Source organism: Stylophora pistillata, chromosome 12 (genome assembly GCF_964205215.1).
Source record: "Stylophora pistillata chromosome 12, jaStyPist1.2, whole genome shotgun sequence".
Classification (NCBI taxonomy): Eukaryota; Metazoa; Cnidaria; class Anthozoa; order Scleractinia; family Pocilloporidae; genus Stylophora; species Stylophora pistillata.
This window is the reverse complement of record NC_142530.1, coordinates 10,536,529-10,559,068: the sequence shown is the minus strand read 5'-3', so window position 1 is coordinate 10,559,068 and position 22,540 is coordinate 10,536,529. Positions and strand designations below refer to the sequence as shown.

The 22,540-nt window shown below is 39.7% G+C and overlaps 1 protein-coding gene across 4 annotated transcripts in view; it reads right to left on the bottom strand.

Moving 5' to 3' along the window:
- The window catches only part of LOC111333221 (meiosis-specific protein MEI4), an 86,786-nt gene that overhangs the window by 32,312 nt on the left and 31,934 nt on the right, over nt 1–22,540 (bottom strand). For 3 of the 4 annotated variants that reach the window (XM_022938760.2, XM_022938759.2, XM_022938761.2), the window contains 4 exons: nt 9,010–9,114; nt 6,290–6,356; nt 5,260–5,346; nt 372–464 (listed from right to left, as the gene is read on the bottom strand). In XM_022938760.2, the coding sequence (XP_022794495.1) occupies nt 372–464; nt 5,260–5,346; nt 6,290–6,356; nt 9,010–9,114 (352 nt within the window). Of the gene's footprint in view, nt 1–371; nt 465–5,259; nt 5,347–6,289; nt 6,361–9,009; nt 9,115–22,540 lie in introns of all 4 variants that reach the window. The other variant, XM_088740550.1, reaches the window with a different exon arrangement.

Genomic DNA, 22,540 nt, shown 5'->3' with positions numbered 1-22,540 from the left:
ACAAATGTCAGGAGTAATGATTAAATTCATATTGCAGCATACCGTTGGCGCAAGTCCTACCTGTTTCCTAAGGACCTACCATGGTACGCACGGACGTGCATCCATACCATGGCGCGTGTAGTTTCACTTCCCCTCCAAATTTCCCGACTTGTTTGAGCACCTATTGCTAAATTTAAGGAAATAGAATGCAGTACACGAAAGAAACTAACGAAATCCAGCCAACTTTTTCACTTTGCATTGACTCAAGAAGCTTCCTTCGTGTTCTCCAAACTTCCCACGTGCATCCTTAACTCGATATACGCACACTAAGCACGAACCAATTCTTTGTTATATTTACAACATAGAATAAACAATGTTTCAGCTACACTTACATTCAATCGCACCAAGTAGAGAGCTCCACAGAAGAATGGATTCTTCCTTCGGTGACCAAATAGGATTTTCCACACTCTTGCACTGCAAAATAACTATTCAATAAGAGAAAGATTAATTTATTTGTTTTAAGCAAACCAGGCACTGTAGTACATGTCTAGATTGGGAAGAGCTTAGGAATTTTTCCAATTCCTTCGGAAAAGCACTTTTCACCATCGGAATCTGTTTGTGTGTATTGGACAACCCTCCTTTACTACACATTATCTTCACACTCATGCTTCAAGAAAAGTACCTCCCCAACAATAGATATTGTACTTCCTCACACAAAATGCTTTCTCGAACTATTTCAATTCACTCCTTCCACAATCAAAATATTCCAAATCAAGCAAACATTCTCACTTACAAACTCACAACCTGAATCAATTTCAACTCACTACCTTGGAATTTACGTTGTGGTGGTATTTTTCCTTCAATGCCCTCAATTACAGTGCCCATGACACGATTTTTTTTTTACGTTTTCTGGTTGGCAGCTGCTTTCAAAATTTAACACGTAGAGAGTTTTTGACAATTTTCTTGCGCACTGAAAGTACGCTAGCGACCAAAAAGTGTCCACATATAAGCGCGCGGTCTAAACGATCATGTTAAATAGCCCTGACGTAGAAAACTGTGAAGACACGTCGGCAATTATGATGAAGAAAGGAGAAATCAAGAAAAGGGGACGAACGTTTTGCGTGGCTGGAGCTACAAGAACAGTACACATATACCAGGTATTTCGATACATTACTTTTATAAGGATGTAGCTGTATAGCCAAAATGGATGCGTTATGATCGTCGACATCGAGGAGATTATATCCATGGTTCGTACAACTTCAGACAAACAAATTCAAGGACTTTTCAAGGATAAAAAATGGTTTTCAAGGACTGTTTTATTCATAAATCTAAACCATTTACGATTGAATACACATTTGCCCATCGCTCAATTAAATTGAAAACAAAGGAAAATAAAAAATTCATCGACCAGAACATAGCCAAACCACTACATGCTTACGTTGCCCCTTAAAACAAAAGCACATGGCGGACTACCCCACATCGGAGGCCTTGCGCATGAAATTGAGGCACAGATCCAACTTTGCTTCATGTACCATTCACCTTTTATACCGACCATTTTCACTTTTCGGTAGTTACTGGTGGACAAATTTTCCACAGCAAAATCGTTTAATTTATCAGAAAAGCGATAAGGCGTATAGAAGTTGCTAAATTTCAAGGACTTTTCATGACCTACTAAAGAAGTCGAGTACTTTTCAAGAATTGAGATTCTGATTCTTTCATTTCAGGGTGGAGGAATATGTAAGCAGAAGTTGGATCAAAATATCGTCGATCCAGAACGCGAGATGATTTTAACTGTTTGTTATGTTCTGAAGATCAGTTTGGTCTCCTTAAAATAAAATGCCCAAGCTAAAAATCTAGTTTTTCCGTGAAGACGACGTTGCACTTACCTGTGACGTAGAACATAGTTTCTATGTGAATCCAACCAGCAGAGACTTTCTCCGCTTTTTGTGGTTTGAGAACAATGACCTAAATGGCCCCATCCCCATCCTTTCGCTCCGACGAAGGGCTAACGCTCGAAACGTCAGCTTTTGTAATCGTTACGGTGGCCAATGTGCCATTTCAACTTTGTTGATATATCCAAATTATTTCGTTACTCCCACCGACGCAGCCCCAAACAGTTTCTTTCGAAACTATCAGCCTTTATTCATTTTTAAATGGCCCCATCGCCGAGTTCCATATGAATGTCCACCTTTTCAGAGCTATTTCATCCCTAGCAGTAGCCAACTATTGCCTTCACGAGACAGCAGAAGTTGCTCATGCTCAGTTTGGTGACAAGGTTGCAGATTTTCCCTGTAGGAACTTTTATGTCGATGACAGTCTCACTTCTGTTCCTTCTGTTCCAGAGCCTATCAAGTTGATTGAGGATAGTGAAGCCCTCTGTACGTCTGCAAAGCTACGACTTCACAAGTTCACTAGTACTCGTAAGGATGTCTTGCTGACACTTCCCAAGGAGGACCGAGCAAAGGACCTCAAAGACCTCGACCTCCGTCATGACACATTACCCATTCAAAGGTCTCTAGGCACCTTTTGGTGTATAGAATCAGACACGTTAGGCTTTCGTATAGAAGGGATAACCCGCTGTTACGCTGCGGAATCCTTTTGACGATAAGTTCGGTGTATGACCCCCTCGGGATTATCTCACCAGTGATCTTAGGTGGGAAACTGATTTTGCAAGATCTATGCCGCCAGAAAGTAGATTGGCATGACTCAATTCCAGAGGAGATCCTCCCTCGTTAGTAAAGATGGCGTAACGAGCTACCATTGTTAGAGGATGTCAAGATCCAACATTGTTTCAAACCACCCAGTTTTTAAAAGGTGGTGCAATCGGAAGTCCATACTTTCTCGGATGCTAGCCAGTCAAGAATTGGTCAGGTCTCGTACCTACGAGTGGTCAACGAAAACAAAGATGTCCACGTTAGCTTCCTGATGTCTAAAGCTCGAGTAGCTCCTATCAAACCAATGTTGATTCCTGTTGTGTTGGTTAATGTAATCGCAATGCTGGAACGTGAACTATAAACAAGCTTACAGTTGGTCTACTGCACTGATTCTGAAGTGGTGATTGCTTACATCCGTAACGATGTGCGTCGGATTCTCGTTTACGTCAGCAATAGAGTGCAACGCATCTGCGATCATACTAGCCCAGAACAATGGCACCACGTTCCTGGAAAAAGACAACCCTGCAGACAAGGCATCTCTTTCTCTCACTGCCAGCCAGTTACTTGACAACAAAAGATGGTTTCGTGGACCGGAATTCCTCTGGGAAGATAACGTACCACTTCTGCACTCAGTGAAGTCAACCCAACTACCAATGAATGATGTCGAGGTTAGAGCCAAGGTCCTTAACACAGCGTGCCTACAACCTCTAAAACCCACTGGGCTTCTGGTTTACATTCATTGTACTTTATCGTGGTACAAAGCGAAAACCTCAGTCGCTGGATGAGGAGAGCTATTGTCAACCTCCAAAGTGCTAGATCGGCACTCAGAGCTCGAAAAGTGACCAAAGTACCGAGATATCACCTCTCAAAGTCCAAGAACTAGTCCAAGCAGAGAAAGTCATCTTGAGCGACCTCCAACATCACCATTTTGGTTTCGCAATACAATCTTCAAAGAATCTCAATGGCAATTCAGATAAGTTCCAAGACAGAAACGCTGCATGTCACAGAAACGAAGGTTTGAAGAAGACAAGCTGCTTGTTAGATCCATTCATTGACGGAGACGGACTCTTCGAATTGGTGGATGTATCCACCATGGAGCCATTTGTAAAATTGGATAAAATTAAGAAAAATAGGGGTCACCGAGTTAATTTTTGCGCTATTAGCGTTAGAAGCTCCGTGATGGCTCTTATTTACAACCATATGCTGTTGCTATGGTAACAGCTAATGACGCCACGTCATTATGTTTTGGTTCACTGATAATCGAACTAGTAACTCTTACCAAAAAATTGTAAGAAAAATTATTATTTTGTTTCATTGAATCCCTCAAATGTAAAAGTTCTAGAAAACCTAAAAACTATTGTGAGCCACCTTAAGTACGTCGTCCTTGGTTGAAAAGCCCCTCATGGATTGCTGTGACGCGGGAGTCGCAATCTCATCAGGGGGTGGAGGGATGTTTAATCTGCCAGCTTGCTGTTGTGACCCTTCCACGCGCGCTTCCATATTTCCACTAGCACATGTCGATGTACCAGCTACCACACACGCTTCCTTATTTCTACTAGAACATGTCGAAGTACCAGCACTTGAACCAAACCCAAAAGATGACAGTGTCACTAGCTGTTCACATCGACTGTTTTGCTTGTGCTTCTCGCTTTTTGAGTGCGATTTCAGTGCGCTCTCGCCCATAATTGACACTATATCAAGAGTATTCCAAAGCTGACTAATGCAAAATTACACGAGACAAAATATTTCAGTGTCAACTGAGAAATTTCACAGTTTTCTATGTCATCACCTGGTAACTCGTCACCAGTCTACGAGTCACTTTTTAGACAAAATAAGAGCGCTTTGGGGCCAGAAAAGACCGACTTTAAATTTCTTTTAAATTTTGCTTCCATTGGAACTGGTTTGTACATGTTGTTTTGAAGACAGTTACCGAAATTGTGTGAGGTACGATTAGCGCGCGCATGCGCGCTTTGAAACTTCATAGGCAAGTTATGCGTGCGATTTTCGCGCGTGCGAGTTTCGGCTTTTTACTTCTTGAGTCGCAATTTTCGATGTTGTTGGTATTTTTTCTGAGTATACCGTTTTACCGTTTTCACTCAAATAATGTGCCTGCTTTTAAAAGAGATTTCCGTGTCCGCTTCCGAACACATAAGATGATATGTTAAAAAAAAAATGCGCACAAAAAAAATTCGTGTTATGCACACTTAAATGTTTATCATCATATTTTTCAAAAACAACAAACAGTTTATCTGGTTTGATGCCCACACGTGCTTCCTTCCCAAGCCTTTCAGGAGTCTACAGCAAAATTTTACTCATTTGAAATAAATGAATGTGAACCTGGGCTCCAAACTGACAAGAGCCAATTTATCTATCAAAACTTATTCAATGTAACAAAGCACGTGAGCTATCATGAAATATTTTACAGATTTCAAATTGCTTAGAACTAGACGAAATGGGTGATATGTTGATTTTCATCACATCTGACAGTTTAAAATTGATGTTTTCCGTGAAAGGGAAATTACGCAAATGCTAAAAATAGCACAGTGAGATAACAGACTCCGAATGTTAGGGTCAGAGAATGGTCCCACTTCACCATGTTGTCATGATTGTTAATATATCACCATACCATTCTTCATTAGGTGCAAGTATCTTTCATGGGTTTGGAATTTGCTTAAGGAAACGCATTCTTTACTGAATGGTGCAACTTCTGCATCTGAAAGTAAAATTAGACAGATAAAAAAAATTCAGATACAATGCAGTTACCCCTCACAAGCAACGTAGAAGGAAAATGGCCAGTTGGTGCAAGCATTTGAATCTACAGTAGTCCCCCGTTTATGTCTTGAAAATGAAAAAACTTAATTTAGCATTTGTTTCTGTTTGTTTGTTTTGTTTTGTTTTGTTTTGTTTTGTTTTTTTTTTTTTTGCCTTATTACTGTTTGAGCAAAACAAATTACCAGGAGAGACCAAGCGAGAACAAAGAAGAAAAAGAGAGATGACTGAGCAATGACAAAAATACTTGGAGCTTACGAAAAAAAATTAACATTCCTTAAGCAATAAACTAAAGACAATGCTTGCAGTCTGCATAAGGTGGTTCTTACAGATTAAAGTTATGAAGAGAAGTTCTGTTTTGTTTTTTACCCAGCCAACAACTGTCATAATTGAGCAAATGATGGAACGGGTAGCAGATATCCGAGCTTGGGTTAAATTAAAACTGCGCGTTTCCAATTCGTGTTGGAGAATCGACTACAGACGATATATTTTAAGTATAGAAGGTGATGGTGAATGTTTTTCCAATTCTCTTTGATTCTGCCACTCAGCAATTTTTCCTTCAGCCAAATTAATACATCATCAGTCTGTTTACACCACGTTGTAGTCATTGAAGCAATTTCTTAAGTACCCACGAAATCAGTAGTCCAAAAATGTGCATAAGACAGTAAATGACTGGCTGATTAGCTCTTTCCAACGGAGAAAAAGCAAAATATGGCTTACACCAACACTTCCTTTTTGAGGTGGGTTTCGTCATAGCAAACTGTGGCAAGCACAACTATCAGAGGGTATTAAAAGATACAAAACTGAAAATAAACAAACAGCCTTGAACTCTTTTAGCAACAAACACAACATTATAACTCTTAGTCCATTTCTAATAACATTCCTACCTAAATCTATATCTACTGGTAAAGCTTTTGACATCCACTCCTGCTGACACTCTAGAAACTTCTTTTTCTGTCTCAAAAGTAAAAAAAGTAAAACCCTTGGCAAAATTTTGACATCACAGTAATAATTAAGCGTAACTGCAAGTTTATAGTTATCACTTCACACAGGAAAGTGAACATTACAGTCTTCATTTGTCAACTTGCCCCACTATATAGGTCTAATCATTCATGACTGTTGCTTGAACGATTGCAAAGAAGAGGATTAAACCAGAATCTTGAGAAGTGTAAGTTCAAAGTCCCACAGATACAGTTCATGGGATACCTAATGTATACAAATGGTATTGGCCCTATCGCTGATGGTACTCTATTTGGATTTGGGGCTATCCTGGCAAGGGCATGTTGGCATTGCAGACAATTCTCAGACAGAGAGGGAAGCTTTAGGGCTTTCCTGGCCTCTGAGAGGTTTCAAGTATACCTGAAGAGAAAACGTTTAACGATTGAACAGTCCATAAGCCACTCAGTAGCTCAGTAGAGGTGATCTACTAATCAAGAGGAACAAGACAAGTCATTTCTAACACACTCCACTAGCAATTCCTGGATCTTGTACAGGAAGGCTATCGAGGCATGGTTAGCACTAAACAAAGCCTTCGTACAAGTGTAGGCTTTACATCTAAGACGACTGAGTGGACATTTTGCTCAAAGCGCGCAATTTTCCTTGCTCCCACAGCTGCTGTACTGAACTTCTCGAGCCCTATGTTTCAACCAGGAATCCTCTTTCAAGAACTTACTGAAAGTACCATCCATCAAGCTAATAAATTTTTCCCAAAGGTGTTTCTCTTTGGCGGCACCCAGATTATGGAACTCTCTTCCTGAGAAAGTTTAATTGTAATGATAACACCAATAAAGAAGGCATAAACCTTTCATCTTCTGGTGTCTTTCTCGTCTTTCTTGTCGATCGTAAACATCGCTAGATCCAGACTCTGCACTTAACGGTCAATGTCTTTCCCAGTCTTCTCCCTATCAATGTTGGGATGCCTGGCACATCGCTGCACACGATCGCCTCGCACTTGAAGCGATGGTAAAGATGGAGCGATTTTTGACAAATTACAAGGCGCCACCAAGGGGAAAACAGCCGAAACTGAAAGAACCAGTAAACAGGAAAGCAGTAAGATTTATGAGGACAATCAGAGAAAGAGAACTTTTAATCCATCGTGGAAAGAAAGCTCTCCATGGCTTGAATACCATGTCGAAAACAAAGAGGGCAAAATGTTTTGCTTTATCTGCAGAAGGTATGATCGCCCAAGTTCTTTTTGTGTTGGAACCACAAACTTTCAACTTGAAGCAATTAAGGCACACGCAAGGTCTGACAGCCATAAGTAAAATCAGATGCGATTTGATGCCACAAGGAAGCCTGAAGCTACCGTAGCACATAAGATGCTAATGAAGCTAAATCAGAAAACCATCGATCAAATGAAAATATTGCTTAGATCAGCCCATGCTCTTGCGAAACACGGTTGCCCAATTGGTAATTTTCAGTGGCTGTGTTCTTGCCAAAGATGATGATGATGATGGCAATCTATCCAGCAGACTATTACTCTGATGATGAACTGGTCACTGACGACAAGTTGATAGATCAAGAAAAGGAGGCCTTTGAGATGCTGATAGCAGTGTTTTAATAATTTGTGTTGACCTTGCAGTAGAAACTAATTGTAAACATGAACTGAAGCTCTATTAAAAGCACAGTCAAGTGAATGTGAAACGAAAATCTACTCAACTTTTTCCTTAAATAGCAAATTATGTTATCGCAATGAAAGAAAAAAACACCTTCTTTAACATTTTAACAGACCTTGCCAATAAGTTTAGAGGAAGGTTTGCGTGTTTGGGGTTGAAGTAGACCTCGAGGGAAATTGATCCGGACTACCAAGTTGTGTTTCGGGCTAGTAAATTTTAGAAATCACTAGCCCAGTGACTAGTAATGCAGGTAGCCAGGTGTCGAACCCTGTTACTGTGTCTTTATTTCTCTTCTCAGTTGCAATATTACAATTGTAAAGTTTGATTTTTATTTTTCATCATAATCAAGAAGTTAAAGGCAGATGAACTAGAGTGAATTTCAATTGTTAAAGTATTGGCTAAGGAAAAGAAGAAGTCACTGGATAAATATGACGAAGGAAATCAAACAGAACAAGGAAAATTTTCCAAAGGCCACTCTACAAATATCAACAGCCGATAGGCCCAGGAAAGAGTTTAACTTCGGTTAATAGCAGCACCAGTGGCTCCAGCAATATTTCAGACTGTTCTCGCCTAACGCTTGATGTGACAACGTCTTCAAGGTGGCAGCTTTTGCGTTTCAGATGCTAGGTTGTATATCGTGGCCTGAATGCAGCCAACTGCATCGCATGAGGAGAACAGTATAGGTAAATCGTAATTTGGAAAGTTTCAAGTTTTACACCTGTTGATCGATTCCGTCTCAGTCAGAATCGGCTTCAAACATTAAGAAGTTAAGTTAATAAGATATGTTTTGAATGAGACAAAAGTGGACAAAAGAGTAAATTTTTGGAGTCCTACGGGCTTGTGTAATTTAGTTCGACTTTGAAAAATTTGCTCGTACTGGTTTATCCCAAATCATCTATATGAATAAGGTGTATTTATCTTCCCATACTGCCGCTGTTTATTCATTGAAAAATAAACCTTTAAAGAAGCAATAAAATCAGTTTATATCTTACCTTCTTGTTCCAAATGCCATCTTTCAAGTGCAGTTGTTGTTTAAGTCCACTGACATATGGTTTCACTTTCAAATCATTAGGCTTTCTTTTGACCACTGCGACAGCCTGCAAGACAAAATTACAAATGAGTATCTAGGTTGTCACCAAGTACCAAACTACCAAGGAAAGACAACAAGAAACCAGCAGAAAAAAATCACTTTAATGTGCAGTTTAAATGCTACACAAATGTAGTATATTGCAACTATAGTTCGAATATGGAAGAATGAGACACTGTGCTGAACCAGGGCTGGTTTGAGATTTGAGTAAACATAACTGATGTCAACGGTTGCATTGAAATTTCACTTGAGGCTTGCTATACTGTTTAATGATTTCACCAAAATGTTTAAGGCTCAAAGGCATTTACGTTTGTAAAGGTTCAAGGAAAGATGTGAGCCATTGTAAGTTAACAGTTCTGTGTTTAATATTCCTTAATTCATCTTCACGCCACTTGGTACATCTTTGTAATTAATGCTTTTACTCGGCTTTCCCTGGGTTGAGATCCCCTGATTGAGATCAGTAGGGCTGTTTGATCGAGAAAAAGTAAAATACCCAGTAGACCCTTCTTTGCTCACAAAGAAAAGAGTAAGCTTCGATGGAACTACTCTGCCTTAGACTGAGTCACAGAAAAGGCAACCAAGACGGTTACTCTCAAACTGTTCTCACATCCAAGCTTATCACTAGTTTATTGCTGATGCAACAAACAATTCCATTAATGCTGACCATGCCAGCACCTCTACAAAACCCATTCGTTACCCACTTCCACCCATAGTGACAGTACCTGATCCACCCATAGTGACAGTACCTAATACCGTTTCATCTCTATGCAGATGACATACAGTTCTACTTGTCGTTTACATCCAATTGTCCGAATCATCTATCCAGCACAAAGATGGCAGTAGAACTATGTGTTAAGGACATTGGTGACTGGATGCTGCGCAACAAACTGAAGTTAAATCAAGATAAGACTGAACTTTTGGCTATTAGCTCTAAATATCGTCCATGACCACCCCTTCACTATATACGGAGTCGGCGAAGAAGTAATCAAGCCAGGGCAGGCCAGGAAATTAGGAGTTGGATTCGATCAATGTTTGGATTTCGGAGAACACGTTAAAATAACTTGCAAGAGCGCATTTTTCCGCATTCATATCAGCCCTCCGTTTGTATGCAGCACAGTATGGTTCCGATGATTGCCCCACTGCTCTCGAGTTTCTGCTAAAGCAAGCATATTGATGTTCTCGCTACATGGTTGTCAGACAACTTTCTACAAGTCAGCGCATCAAAAAAACACAAGCAATGATTTTGGGTAGATCCCAATACAATAATGACTTTAAACTTAACAGTAAAAGTATTATGCCTCAGGAGACGCTAAGAATTCTAGGCGTTACTTTAGATAACAACCTAAATTTTAATAAACATGTTAAAGAAATGTTAAGAAACGTTTACGCAAAAATTGCGGCAGTCAGCCATCTTGTTCCTAAATACATATTACTTAAGTTATACGTTTTGCCCCATTTTGAATATTGTAGCCCTGTTTTCTTGAGCATAAGTAAGTCTGAGAGATAAGATGGAGTCAGCAAATGAGTATGGTCTGAGAGCTCTATTGAATGCTGGTCAAAACAGGAGTTATAGTGAGTCACTTAATCTAGCCTGAATGCATTTATTAGAGCATAAGCGTTATATAGTTTCTTTATCTTTAGTTTACAAGTCCATAAATGGCTTAGCACCATTATATATTTCAGATTTTTTTAAACTAAAAGTCACTAAAATATGATTTAAGGGGTAGTGGTTATAATCTTGAAGAAGTTTTATATAATACTAAGTTTTTACATGATTAATTTTCATGTAGGGTTTCACATTACTAGAATAATTTACCAAACTCTGCTAAATATGCCAAGTCTAAGGTTGTGCATGCCACTCCTGTTCTTCATAGTTTAGGTTTTTCTTTTTAATATAGTCCAACTTTTTTTTAATTTCTAGTTTTTTAAGTAAATGGTCCTTTAATGTCTATAGATATGCTTACATATACAGTTTTTCGATTAATAATTTTTCTAAATTTTATTTGCCGCGTGCTTTAACACGAGTCACCGGCTCGGAAGATTGGGCGACCACTTCCTACATTGTCGAATTCAGATAAATTATTCCAAACAAAAAATGATTATTAGGTCCGTTTGGGACCGTAGAGCCTGTAGAGCAATTAAAGAAACTGTATTTCCAAATTAAATGCATTTCGCAGAACAAGCAAACCTGCTGTCGTTGAACTGAGAATATCTTTGAGTAAAGAATCGTCTGAGAGAGCTGTCGCATATTTTAAAAGTAAGTATTTTAAAACTAATTTTTAAAAGTAGTAGTGCTCCTCATCAAAATTAAAGGCTTTGGGTTTCTTGTTCTCTTCACAAAGGAGTGATAATTACAGTTATTTCAAAACAGCTAAAAGAGTAAAACCACGTAGAAACCGAGAGCCATCCACAATATCGATGAACAAGGTTTTCAGGACCACGAAGAAGAGAAAAGCTAAATGCAAAAAGGTTTTTATAAGGAAATTTATTTTTAAGTCTTCTTGGTTGTACAGCCTTGTTACCGACTGTAAGTTCTGTAATGTAATACATCTAAACAGATGTGAGGGATTTTTTACTATGTTTGCAAATAAAACTGACTGCAAATAAAAGAAAACTTAGAACTCATGCTTTTTCAGCGAACCACAAAAAATAGCATCAAGTACTCATCCTTGAAGATTTTGTATGTCAACAGTGAAGCTTTTGACTTCAGGTGATGATGAATTAAATCCAGATCCCCTTCAAGGTGTCAACACTCAAACAACATTGTTATTAAGCTCTACCATGTTGCTTATTTTCCGATTACAACAGCTGGGATTGACAACCCTTGATGTAGGTGGTGCGGGTGACTGTTTCTTCAGAGCTGTTTCTCATCAGTGTGGTGATCCACATCGCCACTTGCAAATCAGGCAAGATGGTATTAATCATCTCAGGACAAACCCATCACATTTCATTGAATTTGAAAGCAATAACCACAGTTAATGGAATGACTATTTGGCTTATATGTCACTTCAAGGTCAACGGTATGATGCAATCGTTGTTAAAGCTGTTGCTGAGTCACAAAACCTGAGAATTCATATTGTAGAATCCCATGAAAATTTTTCTGACACAACTTTATTGAACCAGCTCATTTATCGCAACAGCATCATACAACAATTAATTTAGGTCATGTAAATCAAGTACATTATGTATCAACAGTGCCTTGTACGCGTAGCTCTAGTTTATTAGAAAGTCAGCATACTAACAATTTAAGCCAAGCAGAACAAAATATTTTCTGAAGAGTTACATAACACCAGCCTAAAAAGGAAACACAACAGGTACATAAGGGCATATTGGAAAAAGAAAATGGTTACTGAAAGTGGGAAGCAGACATCTAAGACCAATAAACTAAGTGCCAAAAGGAATCGCAATACATACCCAAGGAAATATGAGCTATGTTAACAAATTGTGTTCAATTTCAGTTAAGTAGTAGAAGGGTGTACCCATGTTACGTCCAGTTACACAATACTGAACTGTTCCAGTTAGCTTGTCCTCCGTCAATTTATTCAGAAAACATTGACCAACAAAAATTTGATTAAGGAGGCTCGAAAGGGTTTTTCTGACTGCACGGAGAATGGATTCCAAGATGCAAGCAAGCAAATTACTCGCGAAAGAAATAAACGATGGCGCGCGCGATCAGATCCGCGGGCGAGTTGTAAACAAACATGGCCGACACAACCTCTACTGTTTCCAGTGAAAGTGGTTGTTTGAGAAACAAAAATGGAAAGTTTACTTCTTGAAAGCAGGTAGGAAAATGTTTGGATGGCAGGACTCTTGCCGAAACTGGTCGAAAAAATTTTATTTAAAGAGCTAAAGGAGGATGGTGAAGTAGACACCGCATCAGCAAAGGCGTGACGAGTGCGCTCGATAGGTCCTCCTTTGTTTCACGAAAAACTTAAGTGAATACCTCTGAGTGCTGCGATTTGTTTCTCATTGAGTTTAATTCCTCATAAAATGAAATGACCGAGAACATCAGTAATATTTGCAAAAAACCAGCTGTAAGGTTGGGGTCTTACTGAGACTATGTAACTTAATCCCACGGTCTTTACAGTTACAGCTGTACAAGTCTAATATTTTGCCCCACCTCACATATTGTGATAATGTATGGCACTTTTGCAAATAATCCAATAAGAAAATGGAAAGAATTCAAGAGCAGGCACCCAGGACAGTCTTTACATCCAAATTGAGACCTACAGCGAGCTACTAACCAGAGCAGGTCTACTAAGTCTGTACCAACAATGCTTACTATGGAAACCATTCTCTACAATACTATGGGACAGAGTGATCGAGAGAATCCTAATTTTATGAGTTTTAAAAACAGCGTTAAGAGCAAAGACCTATCACTCTTAATAAATAATTGTAAAAACTGTGATATATGCCGCTAGGCCGCTTTGAATTTTACATTTTAGATATATTTGATAAATTCTAAGTTTATTCTAATAAGTTCTTATACTTCATTCACTTATTCATTTATCTATGTATTCTATAAATTATGAATTGAAGTGTAAATAATTTTAACTTTACGTAGCTTTGGTAAATTGTAATGCGTAAATAGTGTTCCCAATTAATTTTCTTCAAGCTAAATACTATTGACACTTTAAAAAGTCCTTCATTCATTCATTCATTCATCAAGGACTCGCCTGAAAACCACCTGTTGGTGATGTCACCTGTATAAAGACTGGAGGATCTGTCCAGCCAAGGGCTGCACATGCAGTGGTTGTGGGGGCAATAAAAATTTTGCAAGGGTCTGTTTGGAACGTCGTAAACAGATGCCTGGTAACAAAAAACGATTAAGAAGTAAATTAACCAGAGGCACGACCCGCGAAACACCAACGCACCATACCGAGAACCTCCTCTACGCCGACATGTTTCAAACAGTCGATGATTTACTTCCCCATCAAGTAAGTGGCTTTATGTGCTCACTACAAGCACAAGTACACAGTGCTGCCGCAGAGAGAGAGACAAAAGAATACTTACGAACGTATCACGTTTATTAACGTCACCACCCTCAAACAAATTGAGTTTCAAGCAGATGTTGCGGTTCAATTTTATCCTTGGTTTCAATTTTATTTTCCATTGTTTCAACTTTATTATCATACATTACCACAACCAAAAACAATGGAAAATAAAATTTAACCAAGGATAAAATTGAACCACAACACAGACACTGCTGCAACCTGCAATACCATGTTCCTTGGTGACCTTCCCTCACGTTTCCCAGACACCAATGTCAAAAGATCCCTATACCTGTTGGTGACTCGTAACCATTCCAACTTGTGGGTCAAGTTCTTGTGGGTCAGATTGATCCACTCCGTGAAGACAAAAAAAAAAACCAAGTACGTTGCACTTAACTTTTAAATCCATCAGGACTCATGCCTTGGACTCAACCTAGCACTCCTTTCCAGTAGCGACAGCGAAAGGCTTGGTCTTATCATGTTTTCCTCTCATGCTGTCGACCACACTTCCAAGCAAACGCTAGTGAGAACCTGTAATCACATCAAACAGATCCACGAGAACACCACAAACTCGTGCAATCTTGCCCCATCATTTTCCTTGACTCCCTCACGTCACAGACTTTCACCTCCAGGCCAGTTGCAAAAAGAAGACATAGTAGCCCAATATGCTCTCTGTTTTGATGGTTGGGTCAACTAGACCCACCGGTTCACTTTCAGGTTGATAAAGATATAACACCAATACAAATGCCTTTTCACCAAATTCCATTGGCTAAACGAGATCGATATTTTCAGCAAGAGCTGGTCAGGGAAACCAAGAAAATTTTGCATAGGTATCAACCCAAGTAGAGCAGCTAGCAAGGCCTCACTACACCCCTGGCAGCAAATACCAACCCTAAATGAACAGCTCCATATGCCAAGCGCAGCAAAATGTTTTTCTCTTGTTGATGTCAAAGATGGTTTCCCATATATCCTCCTTGATGATGAATCCTCATGGATGACTACATGCACACATCCTATGCTAGAAATCCATGGCTCCCTTTGGCAGTACAGGCGCCCAAAGTTGTTTCAAATAAGACTAACAAACGTAATAGAAGGTCTGAACGGCAAAATCTGTAAAGCAGACAACATTTTGTTTTTTGGGAAAGGCAAACATACGAAGCTGTGGTTGATCACAACAGAAGGTTCACTGTTCTCATGGAATGCTGTCTTCAAAACATCAACATCAACAAAGAGAAGTTGCAGTTTAAAGTTAAGGAACTCAGGTTAATAGATGCGATATCTGATCGAGGAATGGAGCCGGATCCAGACAAAGTTCTGGCCATAACACAAATGCCAACCTGACCAACAAAGCAGCCCTTCTGCATTTCATTGGCATGGTTACTTACTTGTCCTCGTTCTGTACCATCTTAGCTTAGAAACACAAGTGCTCAGAATCCTTACCTCGAAAGGCTTCCCCTTCACCTGGTCCATATCCCAAGAGAATGCATTCGAGAAAGCTAAAGATCTGATCTCCTCAGCCCCAGTGCTGGTATACTATCACCTTTGTAAGCCAGTTGTTCTTTAAACCGACGTCATTCAGGGCACTGTTGGTGGTGCACTATTAAAACTCAATGATGCTGGCAAACTGCAACCAGTTGCCTGTACATCTGCCACTCTAAGTCCCACGGAACAGCGTTATTCCCAAATCGAAAAAGAGTGTGGCCATTTAGGGCTGATTCCAGAAACTTAATCAGAACCTATGTGATTGACCTGACATTGAAGTCCGTACAGACCACCAGCCATTGCAAACCATCTTGAGACCACATGACAAACCCCCTGAAAGATTGCAAAGGATGCCGACATGATTGCAGCTTTATCGTTTCAACCTAGTGTACTAGCGAGAAACATCTTTCTACTTGACTGATTCACTTTCATGGACAGTCCTACCTCGGCCAGTAGCAGCACAAAACATTCATTTTAATGCCTTTTGAACTATGACGAAAAATAAGTACACAAACAGAAAACCAAGTGCTTGAGCCTCAATCTATGCACAAAGAAATGCTACGCAAAATCCACACCAATCACTGCAGCAAAGACTCAAATATTTGTATGGCAGGTAAAGTTCTAGTCTGGCCAGGCACGAGGAAGTTAACTCAAGAAATGTGTGGTGCACGCCGTATTTTCTCCACAATACAGCTGTTCAGCACTTAAGGAACCGATAAACCACTACCTAACCGACCATGGCAGATAGTGAGCCAAGATCTGAAAGGTTGAGAAGCAGCAATATCTTGTGACAGAGTGTCAATTCTCAGACTCAAGATTTGCTAAACCAGTAGAATTGTCAGAAGAATGAAGCTTTGAAAAATGGCGCTGGAAGAATGACGCTTTGCGAGTTGAATTTAAAGTGTGTGTTTGTGTGGTTACCTCAAGCTAACACAAGCTGAAAGAATGGAGTGGAAATCATTTCCAAGTCGTGTGGAAAGGTGGATAAGCAGTGGATGGTACTGTACCTCTGGAAGAAAGACCACACTGTTGCTGGATAATAAGCCATTAGCGTTGAAACGGTTGGAAAGTAAGGAAAGATGACCCAGAACAAGGAGTGATCTATGACGTATAGATGGAAGAAGTGAAGGAGATGCAGTTGTTTAGAAATGTCTAAGGAAGAAATAGATAATTGCAGAGGCCCGCTGCATTACATTCCACACCACGCAGTGATTCGACCCGAGAATAAAAGCACACCCGTACGAATCCTTTTTAATTATTCTTCAGTCTATCAAGGTCACGTGCTAAATGGTTATTGGCTTCGTTGTTGGCCCGCTTTGTTGAACAATCTGTTTGGAGTCTGGACTGGATTCTGTTTGGAATCATCTTGAGGTTTAAGGAAGAAAAATAGGGAGTTTAAGAAAACGACGACGGCAACGGCAACGAGAACGTCTCCAAACAAAAGGTTTAATCAGCAGAACAATGGCTGTGCATGTGCATTGTAAATTCTTGTAGATTTCTTTGCGCTCTCTGCAAAACAGCAACAAGAAATGACCAAACTTTGCGCTGTCTGGAGAATGTGAACGTCGACCACTAACTTCTAAATTTCTTTTTCTTATTTAAGGTTGTGTTCCAATTTCAGGTTCGAGATAGTTTTGAACGTGAGAAACAAACTAAATGACTTTAGAGTATCGCAGGACTCATAGGTAAAATATAATTTTATTTTTTAAGCGACGTTGTCCACGGCGTCGCCGTCGTCCTTTCTTAAACTCCCTAATAGCAGTGACAGGAGACATATCCCAAATGCATCTCTGCATACTCAATCTGGAAGGAGATCAACGTTTTCCTTTGGAGAGATTTGGAAACAGAAGCTTCACAAGAAGTTAAATTCCTCTTCCTGAGGATGTCCTTAATGACCCAGAGGCATATGGCGCTGCTGCAGACATGCTCTTCAAAGTTCTGACAAAATAACTTGATGAGAGTGGACTTCAGGCATAAAACATGATGAGCATAGCAACTTATGAGGCATCTGTTATGATAGGAGAGAGAAATAGTCAAGCTGCCGAACTAAGATCTTTAAACAGCAAAATGATCTCATTCCACTGCGTTTGCAATAGGCTGGCACTGTTCTGCGTTGATGACAATGACGATGCATCTTGTATGTCTGTGGTGGAAATCATCCTGCGGCAATTGTGGAAATCCTTAAAAAACTCACCGAAGAGCTGTACAAATCTATTGCACAAATCACAGTTCCAGTAAAGAAGGTGCTAAGGAAAGTGCGGATGTTGTGCAGAACCAGATGGCTATCCCTGGATTGCTCAGTCCAGGCAGTCTATCTGGAATTTATACTCCTCATTCTGACACTACAGCATTTTTCCGAAGCAGATGCCATTACTGCAGGCTTGTTGTCAAAGATGAGAACCCCTAAATTGCTAGTGCTTTTTCCATTCTAAATCAAGTTCTCCCTGTTCTTACTGCCCTTAGCAAGATATTTCAGAAGGGATCGACCAATTTTGCACGATTTATACCTGCCATAAAGGCAACTCACAGTGCCTTAGAGAGTATTGTGGAAGCCAACAGGGTGGTTACATAGATGCAAGCAGATCTTGCAGAAGACAGTAGGCTCTCCCTGTGCACAGTTAATCGAACTCCTTTCCAGTACAAGGAGGTTACCAACTTTCTCTCGAAATATGTGGTGTCCCTAACGCAGAACATCGACAACAGGTTCCAAGATGCATTGCCTCTCGTTTCAAGCTTCTTTGTTTATGATTCTTTGGCTGTGCCACCCCCAAAAGTTGAATTTCTGGGAGGTTATTACTATCCACCACAGACTGAAAAGGAGAAGCTTCAAGCTTAATAAAACAATGCCAAGTTTCGAGCTGGTAGAGTGGAAAGTAAAGATGGGTTTAAGGCAGTGACAACAACTACAGCTACATCTATGGAGGGAGCATACTCCCCAAAATTGCCAAAGTAAGCACAAGGCCATTTCTAAATGCTTGCCAACAAAGAGGAGTAGGCTTATAAAGAAGGGTGAAGATACGACTTCGAAGCCACATGAAAAATGATCCTCTTGAGGTGTTAATGGTTGTGGTCACACTATGCAGTTTTGCCCTAGGTAAACTTGACTTGTTGACGGTTTTACTTAGGGAAACTTAAATTTAGAAGTGTAACCGATTTTTCCCCAGGTAAATTACCTCAGGAAAGTTTTATCCATTTGAGCTTGAATATATCAAAGGAACAATAAAATTTCCCTTGGCATTTATCCTACATGTATAGAATTTCCCGTGACATTTACCCTGACATGTATTGAAAGGGTAGAGTGAATTCCCAAGGTAGTTAGCCAATAGATGCTCGTAGGCAATGCGCTAATGACAGATTTGATTTTATCACGTCACGTTTTACTTGAAAAACATCAGTGTGAATCTTTTGTCGCTTTTGTCGCGTGCCTGTGCAGCTAGTATCATTTTATATGCCGACCGCCTAGCACCCTCTGTGACACTTTTTTATAAGCTGGGGTGGATACCTTTTTAGGAACAGAGTAAAATTAACAAATGTGCTATTTTTTATAAGCGTGTAAATGGCTCTCTTCCATCTCAGTGAACACTTAACAATACACAACATGACAGAAGCACGCAGTATGCTAGCTATAACTCTATCTGTCCTTATCATAAGCGTGAGACTGAAGGAGGCCATTCTTTTGCTGTATCACCAACAAGACTGGAATAATGTGCCTCTAAACTGAATATTAGAAAATCAGACTCCATTAAGTCCTTACCAACTCACTTATTTGTGAATGGTGTTCTTCTGAAGATGAACTCTCAGCAAGTCACACTTATGGTGTTGCTTGATCTCAGCGTGGCTTTTGACACTGTCAATCACAACATTCCGTTGGAGAAACTTGAAAAGGACATTGGAATGCGTGGTGTTACGTTCGACTGGTTTCCTTCATATCTCTATAATCGATGCCAACAAGTCTGTATTGATGGATTGTCTGTGGTGTACCTCAGGCGTCCTGTTTAGGTCCTCTACTATTTGTTATGTACACTTCTACGCTGTTCAAGGTAATTGAACATCATCTCCCCAAGGCTCACTGTCATGCAGATGATACCCAGCTATGCGTGGGTTTCAAGCCCGATGATGCTAACGCCCAGGATAAGAACATTCGTGCAATGAACGATTGCACTAAAGATATAAGGAGCTGGCTTATCGAAGGACAGGTGTTACTCAATCATAATAAACCGAATTTCTAGTAATTGGAACTCATCGGCAGTTATATAACTAAATCCATCAGCACTTCATATAGGTGATCATACAACTGATCCTTCGGTTAATGTTGGGAACTTGAGAACGATATTTGACAGATCGTATCGATACTCATATGAACCAAGTTTGTAAGACCACTTTTTACCACATTCACTATATTTGTAGAATTTCTAAATCCCTTTCTCGGGAATCCCTTAAAACATTAGTTCATGCTTTCGTTACATCCAGATTCAATTATTGTAATAGCCTACTTTAATACCTTCCCAAATATCATAAGTAAACTACAACGAGTACAGAATGCTGCAGCCAGATTAATAATGAACGCCATAAAATACCATCATATCACACCAGCTTTATATAACTTTCACTGGCTACCTGTGTTTTACTGCATTTATTTTAAAATTTTAATTATTACATCTAAGGCTATATATAATATGTCACCTAACTATATTAGTAACTTAGTGTCCATCAAGTCGTGTGCTGTTTATTCCCTTAGATCAAATTATTCATTATTTTTGGACCGTCCCAAGGGATGCATGCTATCTACATTAGGAGCTCATTTATTTTGTGCCTTTGCTCCCACACTGTGGAGCAGCCTTCCAGCAAATATTTGGGAAATAACATCACTCAGCATTTTTAGGAAAAAACTTAAGAAATCTTTTTAATTTAGCTTAAAATGAGTAACATTTCTTGTGGGTGGTCAATTGTGTATTTTTAGTATTACCCGTAGGTTTTATAAATATTTCTTATAATTCATTATAGTTACTGTATTTTATATATATTTTTAAATTCATGTAAAGTGCTTTTGATCATTTTAATGTTAAAAGCGCTACACTAAGCAAATAATTAAGAATAATTTATAAGTATTCACGTGTTCATGGCTGTGTGAATAAACTGACTAGATATAAGCTGAGCCAGACAAGCCCAGCAAAACCTACCTATAGAAGAAATTTTAGGGAGAGGTAAAGTTCAGCAATGAGAGTCCTCTGATCTGTCAGTTTAAAACTCACAAACTAACTACAAGCCCATTTCCTAATCATCTTAAATTTGCTTTTGTGGCATTAATATTGCCCCTACATACTGAAGACTGTGAAGGGGGTTTTAGCCTTCAAAACAACTTTAAGAGCTGTCACAGAAAGAGGCTACTAACAGAGAGATTGGACACCCTGATGGTGATTTCAGCTGAAGGGACACCATTGGAAGAGTTCCCTTTTGTACGTGCTTTAGTGAAATGGATGGTAGACAAATCAAAAATAATTTTTGCCAAACCAGTAGTGGACTGCAAGTAACTAAGTAACTTGCAGTCAAACTTTGTCCCCTTAACGTTCTTACCAGGCCCCTATTCCTCAGCAGAAGAGGCCCTAGGAATCCCCAAGGCAAAATCCTGGTGAGAACTCTGCAGCAGTATCACACTTGCCTGGATTCGAGTCCTTCCCGTTTGTCTTGGCAAGGGTTGGGGAGATCCAGAATAGCTCAGACCCAAGTCTATGGAAAAACATTCCCAGTGAAGAAGCCATAGCAGATAATTTATTGCAAGGATTGTAATTTCTGAAACGGCCAGAGAAACAATGGCCAGTCCAAACAGCTATACAGCAACCAGAAAAAGACATTAAGAGTCACCATGTTAATGCCGTCAGTGCAGTCTTGCCTGCAGACGTCCTAAATGTAATTGATATGAAAAATTTCTCCAGTTGGAAAAACTTACACAAGTTACCAAATGGATAAGGTGATTGGCAAGGAAGATATGCCCTGGAAGAAACACACTCCGCCCATGAGAAGAAGGAAGGAATGACCGTGACAAAGCAATTGTGTCTTACAGAGAAAAATACTCAGTGCTGCTTCCCAATGAGCAGAGGATATCCCTGTTAATTACAAGCCAAATGCACAACTACGGGCATCCAAGAGTAGTGACAACGACTGCAAAAATACGACAGAAACACTGCCCTCTGGTAACATTGGAGCAAAGACATGGAACCAGGATGACATGGCACACAGAAAAGCAAAATGTAGAAGTCGATGATATCGTACTCATCGCTGACAACAATGCTATCCATGGTAAATGGACTATTGGCAGAGTAATTGAGGTATATCCTCATTCCTGGAATCGATGGTTGAGTTGGAAACGTCAAAGTGAAAACAGCAGCCGGAGAGCACAGCCACTCAGTCACCAAGATTGCTGTTATATGTCTTTCTAAGGGTACGACAAAAGAAAGTTAGGCTGACTTCAAGGACGATAAGGACCAAGCCCTTATTGGAGTGGAGAATGTTCCGTTTATCAAATACTTGCTGCCTCCTAGTTATAGATTTATTTATAATCTGTCTATAAATCCGCTCACCTGGAGAGTCTGTTAAAAGAACCTGGTAACACGTAAAGGGCGACGGTTGTAACAACCTGCCACAGAAATAATTATACGTTGAAGTTTTCTGAAGTTAGCATTTGCATTTGTTCTGATTGCAAAATAAAAATGTATTTCTTTCAGTGCGAATAATTATTGAAGCTTGGCTTGATATTATGCAGTTTGTGGTGGTCAATTGAGCTAGCCAATTCCTAGATGAAAACAGTTGACTAGCTAGAAGACACATTATCTTCAGCAGCCATCTGTAAGACCAAAGCTCACTTTGCCTGGTTTGGAGTTCCAGCCATCTGCCACACAGACAACGTAGCCCTGTTTGTGAATACAGAAAAAAACAAATTTTTTGCGGGCAATGGTTTCAAGCATA